At 41.5% G+C, this 9,634-nt stretch overlaps 1 protein-coding gene across 1 annotated transcript; it reads right to left on the reverse strand.

Annotated features, from left to right (window-relative positions):
• Positions 1 to 985: 985 nt before the first annotated feature.
• Positions 986 to 6,758, reverse strand: LOC125746960 (uncharacterized). Its single transcript, XM_049021558.1, has 6 exons — positions 6,489 to 6,758; positions 5,368 to 5,973; positions 5,044 to 5,190; positions 3,877 to 3,941; positions 2,844 to 3,119; positions 986 to 1,942 (listed from the first exon to the last, which is right to left on the reverse strand). Exons 2-6 carry the CDS (start codon positions 5,882 to 5,884, stop codon positions 1,901 to 1,903), a joined length of 1,047 nt encoding a protein of 348 aa, XP_048877515.1. The 5' UTR covers positions 5,885 to 5,973; positions 6,489 to 6,758; the 3' UTR covers positions 986 to 1,900.
• Positions 6,759 to 9,634: the final 2,876 nt, after the last annotated feature.

Here is a 9,634-nt window from a genome sequence, read left to right on the forward strand (position 1 = left end):
CTGTCTGTAGCAGAGCATGAAAATTGTAATTTATTGTAAGTACATGCAGAGTAAGATTTACACTATGTAGTGCGACTGACAGTCTACTGCGCGTGACAAATGACCACTTGAATACTGAACAAAGCAGGTTTACTCATCAGTGTCACTGCTTCCTGCCTGCAGAGGGAGCTCTATGTCAGGATATTTCTCAATGGAACGACACAAACCAACCAGTGCACTGGCATGTACTGACAGTAAAAACAGTCGATCTGGGGGGTTATAGCAGACGGTCTGTGGCCAGACCCCTTATCTGTTTATGATTTACATTAAGCGTGCCTTCATAATGCGTCTATAATACATTTATTATACACTAACACAGGGTTGCCAACTCTCACACATCTAACGTGACCCTCATGCTTTCAGACTCTCACGCTGACGCAAGAAATCTGGAGGCTGGAGGGACACCATCATCCGCCGAGTGAGGCCGAGATGGGTTGGAGGTACCCCGTCATCCATCATCCCTGTCTCCAGTGAGCAGACGTGGGCATGAAGGTCAATAGGAGATGTTTTTGACCTCCAGAAACACAAGGCGAATTCCAGGCTGTCAGTGATCATGTCTCTCCCCTTACACAGCTGCTTCTCCAAAATACACCTGTCAGATTTAATATTAGCTGTGGCACAACTGTAACAGCAGGCTTAAGTGCACGAGACAGGCTTCTGTGCCAGCCCAATGAGACTGACCTCATTGCTGCTATGTACTTTCAACAGAAGCAGCACACCGAGAGAAAAGGTCACTGGGGCTTATTAGATGTGGCTGCACATAACTCACATGACTAAGTGTTCAACTAATACGAAATCAGTCAGTCAGGCTAAATCTCTTCTTCTTATTTCCATTCACAAATGTGAAGATCCATTCATCCACTAACTGCTTTTCCCGGTGTGGTGAAATTCCCAGTTAATTTCATTTCATAAGTAAGTTAATATTATAAAATACAGTACACAGGAAGAGTTTGTAAACCATTTATAATGAGCAGGGCAATGAGTTACACATAGTCTCCACTGCTTACACTAACACAACATACAATTTAAGTAACAAATAATTAAAATAAGCATATAAATATATAAATAAATAAGCAAATAAATATATAAATAAATAAGCAAATAAATAATAATCAAACATACTGATTAAAAATTGACATGCTGTGTACGCCAGCATACACAGAGCACTATAAAACAGTTCAAGTTGTTTTTTACAGTATGGCTGGTGAGATTATTCGGTCTGACACTGAACCTATAAAGACGTTTGGCGAAGCATGTTCATCCTTCAGACCACACTTCATATCCAACCATTTAAAAATACGCATCTTACCAAAGTCCAGTCTTTCATCATTCATTTAACAGTTATGTTACCAAATCTCGATAAATTACAGTTCATTTCATTTAAAGTGTTTGTAATAAAAAGATAATCAGTTTAAATTTATTGAAATATGAGCAACACATTAAAAAGTTTTCTCCGGTTACCCAGTGTCTTTTCTTTCCCCATGTCATTTCCACAAATGTGCAAATATAGCAGCATGCAGGTGCTTCTCAGTGTGTGACGTGACCAGGAAGGAGGATGAAAGCACCTTTTTTCTTCCTTTCATTTATGGATGGATAGAAATGCAGATCTGCAACATTCAAGTCAAGAAGAACACTGTGCGTAGCAGAATGGTCTGTAGGTGGGCTGGTGACTGTCAGAGCAGCGGCATTTGTAACAATGTGTCTTTGCCGCTTGAACTGATCCACCCTTTCCGGCTTCATTGGAAAATCCTGTCTTTATAGCAGTTTGTGATCTTTGTCTCATATTGAGGCTAAAATCCAATATTTTCAGTGGTGAAGATGTGGAATCAGTCCTTCATTGCACCAACATAAATTTTTGTGTTTAGTCCAGGTCTGGAACATCTGCATCTTGTTCTTGAGATTCCTACAATCATGCAAAAACACAAGAATCAAGTAAACCTTCAGGTCGCCCTTTCAGCAGCTTAGTTCCTTATTATCCTGTTATATTAGCCTAATTTTACTGATCATTAGGCTTACACACTACTTTCATGTTTCTATTACATCGTTTGCAAATGAGCATCAATAATATCCATAATGATGAGGTATTGAAACATTCTAGTTCATACATAAAAATGTAATAATATATTTGAAATTGTACCAGCATCGGAATATTATCTATGAGAAAAGTGTCACATTTCACTTCCTGTCTGCTCAATAAAAAATTCAAGGTGTGCTTATCTATCTTTGATGCCACAGGCACTCACAGGTAACCTGTGGTAATCCGGGACTCACAAGATGTGTGAGATCTAGTGAGTTGTTGCAGAAAAAGGAGGAGAAAATGGTGGCTTTGCATGAAATCACTCTGGGCTTCACAACGAGCCAGAGAGCTTTAGGGCACCGATACATCTAATCTCCTGCTGAACCTTAAGCGCATTTTGAACTGGTAGTTCAAAGTCGTGGTATGCAGGCTAAATTTGACAACCACGTGGTATGAAAGTGTAGCTGACAGTAATATTTGCATAAAAACTGGATAGAGTGAGGGGTGGCACATCCAGCAAAACCATCATATTGTTATAAAATTAAATTATGTATTTAGGAAAGTCGTTTATAAAATAGACTGAGATACTCCTCTCTGACTATGTCTGTCTCATAAACAGAAAAAAAGCTTTTTCTTAATTAAAAAAAAATTATAATATTTTAAAAAAGACATGCTATTCAACAGTTGTCTTAAACTAAATATCCAGGTATATCATTCCAGGTAAGACGGCAGTAGGTAAGTAGGGAAGACCCCCTCCCACCCCCAGTCCCCACCCCTCTGTGCTTACTGTGCTCATGTCATTCTTCTGCATGTCGATCTGAGTAAAGCGATCGTGGAGGTACTGGACCCCAAAGTCCACAATCCGACACAGAGCGTTGTTATAAAGGAGAGCCAACTTGGCGGTGAAGTCCAGGGTGAAGGCGAAGCGGACCAGGGCGGGGTCACCAGTGCCGGCAGGCAGCGGCCCCGGGGTCTCCACGTCCACGTAACAATCAGCGAGCTGCTGGAAGCGGCCGTAAGAGAGCATCTGGAAGAAGGTGCTCACATTGCTGTTCATCGCCAGCTGAGGAGAGAATGAAAGATGCATGTCATGTGCGAATCTTCGCATCACATGGGAGATCCTCTTAGGTAAACCCAAAAAGACTTTTTCCTTTTCTGCGGCTACCATCAACGTTCTATACTCAAGCATCACCCATATCAGCACACGATGTTCAGATACAATCAAGGGCATAGGTTTGGTTTCAGCATTGGTGGAGATCAAATCAGCCCTGAACCCCCCGCCTCCGTAAACACACGTGGTACTCCCAACAGTATGCCCAAATCTGTGAATAGTCAACTTCAACTGTCAAAAGAAGCCTGCTGTGACTATAATGAATGTGTACTAATTCACCAGCCTGAACGCAGACTGTAACAATATTCACATTGTCTTTTTTTTATTCATCTCTGCATTTCTTTATTGTTCATGGCTCAGTTTTCTGCCAGGAGCCAGGAGGGAGCAAAAAACAGGTACTGTCTAGGGGGTCTCCGAGGTCCGGACTGGGAAACACTGCCCTAAATGAAATGCCAGTCCATTGCAATAGTCCTGGGCAATAGTCTGATACCAATTCACCATACTGTATTTCATTACATGTGAAGAATGTGAAAAGTCTTTCTGGACTCATTCATTAATACATTTCACTTCTGGTTTAGAAATTTTCTTAAGGTCCTTTTTTACTGTTCTTCTGCTTATCTGCTTTTTTGTCTTTTGGGGCTTTTATTATATAATAACTGTAGGAAACCAGTGGCACAGATTTTATACATTATGACTGAATAGCACTGACCTTTTCATCAATGTCTTTTCCTTGTTCTTTTAAAAGTTCTACAATCCTCTTTATGATTTCTTCTTCTGAAAAGGAAAGCAGTCGAAATGATGAATTGTGTCTAGCGCAAAGTTGATCATTTCACTCTCTGCCGATTAACCTTTGTTATGTTTATAAACTTTCAGACGAAGGCTCTACACGTAACCAAATACATGCGAGCTGGTCACAGGCTACCAAAAGGAGGACAGTACGCTATAAATAAAGAGACACTAGCTTATTTAAAATTTCTAAGAATAATGATAACTATTTCAGCAGAAAAGCACATCAGTATTTCCAAAGAAAGCACAGATTATAGATACGCAAAATTGTTCAGCAATTTTGCCCTGAAAACCAATTTAACAATTTATCTGGCTATTTGTATAAAACCACAGTAGGCCTTTACTAGCCATCTGGGTCACTTTTCATGTAACTGTACAAAGCCTATGTTCACACAGGGAGACAAATTCCACATGCATTTAACCCTGCATAAGTGTGAGGTGACAGTGCTATCCACTGCACCACCATGCCTCCCCCTCACCCTAACCACTGCACCACCATGCTTCCCCCTCACCCTAACCACTGCACCACAATGCCTCCCCCTCACCCTAACCACTGCACCACCATGCCTCCCCTTTTTGCACAGTTCTATACCCATATTGATACATGGGTGAAACTGAACATTTTGCTGTGATCTCATTTTCTTCAGAACTGCATACACCAGGGCTGCCAACTCTCATGCATCTAGTGTGACACTCAGACTCTAAAGCTCATGCGAGAAATCTTACGGCAAATTTATATTATTCCATTACAAACTTAAAATTAGCTACATCAAAAGTGTTGAGGCAGTTGTAAACCCTACAGTCTATTTACAATGTAATAAAACTCTCACATACATGCAAATGTGTGCGCAGAATTGACCTGAATTGAAAATCTCACTCTAGCCAGCTGATCAAACTGGCACCTCTGCTATACACATGTACGTAATTCACCCCGTTGTATATGAACCACAAAGACAAAAAGACAGTTTTTCTCTGTTCATATAGTTTCAGACTGCAACTAAAAAGCTGGTTTTTGGTGTCAACATTCTAAGCGTATTATCTAATTGTTTGTTTGCAGAAATGACGTCATCGACAGCAAAAAGCTCCTCACCTGTAGCCGCTTTAGTGCTTTTCTCAAAGACTTGTGCAACAGTCGTGTAACCTTCATTCCTCGGACTCTCTTTGACCTCCTTCACGATATTCGCTAGCTCCTCTGATACCGTCTCGTAGTATGTATTAGGGGGTTCCACACTTAAGACTGCAGGAAAACATCAGAGTTTTGTGAAGATTCTTATTGTTATCATGATGGTTATTGTAAAATTCCTTATTTGAGAATATATCAAACCTCTTTGTCTAGCTACCACCCCAGGTAGGATGTGTGCCAACACAGTAGGCACTATAGACTTGTTTTTGACAACAAAAAAGCACGACTCACTGTTGAGCTTGTGGTCCGTGTCATACCCAGCCAGAGGGAAAGGCCGATTTACAGGGGTGAACTTGGCCTCCTGGATACCACTGCTCTTGAGGGAGCTTTTCCTCGTGCTCTTTTTCCTCCCTAATTTCTCCTGCTCAGACTCCATTTCCTGCTTCTTCCCGCTGGCGTTCCTGGAGAATAGGCCAGCGAAGCATTGCAAGATTTTCTTCCTCTTGCTGATCTTCTTGGGCTTCTGCTCCGGCTGGGCAACAGGGTCCAGCGGCTCATCTTCCTCGGCGGGCCCCACCTCCGCAATGCCATGAGGCGGCCAAACAGTACTGGAAATATCGTGGCCCCCGATTCTGATCTGACTTTCCACCAGTGAGGACCATTCGCCGAGTTTGGCCCTGGGTGGCTCGACCCCAGGCGTCTCCGGAGTGATGCTCAGACTGCGCTTCACGTATGTCTCCAGAAGCCGCGTAGGGTGCTGCGAAGGAAAGGACAGCACCTGGGGACGGGGGCCTCCATCATTCTCCATTAGCTGGTGGGTGGGATGCTGGCAGCTGAAGATAGCAGGGAGATCCTTCTCAGGACCGAGCTAGCTGGTATAGCTGTCTCTCACTCTCTCTGTAATGAACAGTTAGAAATGAGGTGCATAGTCCTGTGCCTTTAAATTTATATATAAATATATGTAAATAAAATATATACAGTACTGCGCAAAAGTCTTAGGCAGTCAAAGGAAATGTTTAAAGCTACAACTGTACATTTCTTAGAGTTATGATCAACTCTACTGAGCAAAAAAATTTGAGCCAATCCCGAATTCCACGACATAAAACTTTGGCCCATTTTTTGCCCAGAAGTCTATTTTATTCAAAATCTATAAATAATTCATAATGGAAAATAATTAAACGCTATTAATTAAATTATAGCCTAATGAAAGAATTTAAAAGTAAATTTAAGTTAATTTAGTCATGAGAGCACAGATAGAAACGATCGATTTGATTAATTAAAATAATGATTGATAATGTAAATATTAAAAATTTTTTTACTTTGAAAATCCATTTCAATTAAGAAATCATTTTAATGAAGCGATTATTATGAGAATCAGCTCTGTTGTTGTCGTTTAAGACGGCGAGACTCACTTTTACAAGCGGGAGCTTCTTTGCGTCTCAGTTCACCAGCTGAAGTAGCAACGCAGATTCCTGATCTACAGGTTCTACTTACTGCCAGAAGTCTTTTATAGTGCAGCTGTGGCTTTTCCCATTTGATGTAACATATATCCAGGAAGGAAACAGGAAAAGGGTGTGATATTTACACACCTGATGGCGCACTGCTGTTATTAAACTGATAACGATATTTATACTGAGGCTATAATTCATTATATTATAATGATCAAATTTCAGTTCATCCCACATTTATCACTTATACCTCTATATGATAAACAAAATACTTTTATGTGTATGAACTTCCTTGCATGTACAAAGCTGTTTGGCCAATAAGGTGTCGTCTTCTCTATTAGGTGTCGTCTATTTTATTAGACTTTATGCCTACAGTGTGCTATGGATGGTGAAACTCTTAGGTGTGGCCAAATATACTGATATTAGTTTAATTAAGGCGTGTCATTCACGCCTGCTATTACTGAATAAAATGTTTACTGCCTTAAAATTATGACGTTGTAGTTCTGGTTTAACCAGTTGCCACAGTGCTTCTGGGCAGGGCAGATCGTAAGGCGTGCAATACACTCACAGCGGATGGGACTGACTGAATGACGATTGAAAGAGAATTTTCAAGATAATGTAATGCTTGCATGATGTCTTTTGCTTTTTACGTGAAACAAAGATGTCTGTTTAAATAATTTTTTTTGGGCAGAGTAAATAATAAGTAAATTATGGTAAGTAGGCAGCTGGGGGGCGCGGTGGTGCAGTGGGTAGCACTATTTTCTCGTGCTTCTGGGACCTGGATTCAAGTCTCCATTAGGGTTCCACGTGTGTGGAGTTTGTATGTTCATCCTGTGTCATCGTGGGGTTACCCCTGGGTACTGTGGTTTCCCCCCGTGGTCCAAAAACATGCTGAGACTAACTGGAGTTACTAAATTGCCCGTGTGTGTGAATGTGCCCCGTGATTGGCCGGCTCCCTGTCTTGTGCCTATAGGCTTCTGTCCCCCCTGTGACCCTGAACAGGATAAGTGGTTTCAGAAGATAGATGGATTTGATTGGACGTGAACAAGGCGTTACCATATGAAATGAAACAACAGTATTTGACAAAACAGAATTTGATAATACTGCTTGGGTATGTGCTCTGTGAAGGTCTGCCTGTGGATATAACAGATTATAGTTTTTTTCATCTGCAGTAATGTCAGTCACAGAGCAGATAAAGTAATTGTTCGTGACCTATGAATGTAAAGCCATTATTGCTTGAGTAGTTCCTCAAATTACACCAACACACGAATCATAGTTCAGAATCACTGTGTTGTTTTCCTATTGCTGTTTTATTTCGTCTTGTGACAGTTTTTGTTTTTCCTCCTTAGATGCCCCCCCCCCCCCCCCCCCCTCATACTGGCAACGATCTCTCCTCTCCCTCCCAAAAATAATCTGGAGCTGCATTTTTTACTGATAAATTTCACATATAATTTGCTAGAAAGGACATTTATTGACTTTCACTACATAGCCTGGAACTGAGAACGCCAAAGGAGACCATCCATCCAGAACACTGGGTCTTCTGTCCACTGGCCTCTGAGAACTTAAGACAGCTCACTGCAGAAAGCAGGTAACCAGTGGGGCTGGGGGCCACTGACTAGATGGAGGGCTACAGAAAGCAGCCTCTGGCAAAGAGGACTAGAAAACCGACGCAGAAACCAAAAGTAAAGCTGAAACTCATAAACTAAGACACTCAAGAAACCCAAGAACAAGACAAGAGCTGCCCAGCACACCAGCGAATGAGGACCACGCGTCCTCATTAGAACAAGACAGCAGCCAACCAGGATGAGAAACTCAAGACAAAACGGTAGTGATCAAGAAGTAGAGTCCCAGAAATAAGATGCCAGGACTGAAAAGCACCAAGCCAGTGACTATGCTGACAACCTTGACAGGAAGTTAGGAAACCACCAACAAACGGGATGACTGGGCGACGCACAATCATTATCGCTCTGATTCGGAACAAGATCACAGACCTGGTTCTATTACCTGATTAATGATCTGGAACAGGTGTAACACACAATTTTCCAAAATCATACCCACAGAGTCTAAAATCAAAAATCAGTCCCAAAACCTTAAAGGAAAAACTCACTGAAAAAAATGGGGGTAAGTTGTATTTGCATAATGACATTGCAAAAGTAATTTTAAAAAACACGTTTTGAATACATCACAGTGAGTATAGCCAAAATCAAATTGTCACAGGAAGTGCTGTTAAAAATAACAATACCGCAGTAGGTCTGTGCAACAAACAACAAACTGTAAAATGCGGTATAAGAATCCAAGAAAAACATGCAGATATCTCAGGTATTATAATGCCGATCATGTGTTTTTATCCATTGTCTGCATCACAGCGGATGTGTTCCCTGACCACACAGCGGAGGAAGTCACAAGCCTCAGCAGTGACGTCATCCTAGGTTGCTTTCAGTGCTTCCGGATGACTCACCTGGTCTTAAGGGTTCCGATCTTCCGGCATGTTTGCCAGCTTATGCTGTCAGTCTGCTGCAAATGATTTGAAATGCAGCAGCATGTCTGGTATTTAATCAGCCAGAATGCGCTCATGTTCCACCACTCCTCGTCTCTCTTCATTGGCCTCCTATAAGAACATGCATCAACTTCACGTTTTCGGTTCTGGCCTTCATGTCCATTAATTGACAGACACCCACCTCCTCCTTCAAGGGGCTCCTTAAGACATACATCCTATTGGGCTTTTTTACTGGCAAGCCAATGCAATTTGGGAATTCCTTCAGCATGACAGAAGTGTCACTCCAGATTGTTCTCTTGTGTGGTTCCCCAATGATGGTGTCATCTGATCATCAGACTGCGTTTCTACCTTCAAGAAATGCTTGAAGCTCCATTTGTTCCAGGAATTCCTCCACTAACCTGTTGTCTCTCTGTGTTCTCTAAATGTTCTTAACGTTGCACTTATCATTGAGTTGTCTTAGGTTCTTGCTTTGTTGCAAGATGCTGTAGTACATTTATACTTGGCCAATCATTGGAAGATTATCCTAGCGACACTTGTGCCTCGTCAACGTTTCGATGTCACATATGATTGTAATGTGCTGTTTGCCTGATTTGTATGTCACTTTGGACAAAAG

This window comes from Brienomyrus brachyistius, chromosome 8 (genome assembly GCF_023856365.1).
Source record: "Brienomyrus brachyistius isolate T26 chromosome 8, BBRACH_0.4, whole genome shotgun sequence".
In the NCBI taxonomy this organism is placed as follows: Eukaryota; Metazoa; Chordata; class Actinopteri; order Osteoglossiformes; family Mormyridae; genus Brienomyrus; species Brienomyrus brachyistius.

Bases quoted from the DNA above. Each gene is read 5' to 3' on its own strand.
- LOC125746960 (XM_049021558.1), bottom strand. From the start codon at position 5,884: ATGGAGAATGATGGAGGCCCCCGTCCCCAGGTGCTGTCCTTTCCTTCG. The intron at 5,191-5,367 runs GTGAGTCGTGCT...GTTTTCCTGCAG, and splicing joins CACGGACCACAAGCTCAACA to TCTTAAGTGTGGAACCCCCT. The intron at 1,943-2,843 runs GTAAGCACAGAG...GCATGATTGTAG, and splicing joins AGAAGAATGACATGAGCACA to GAATCTCAAGAACAAGATGC.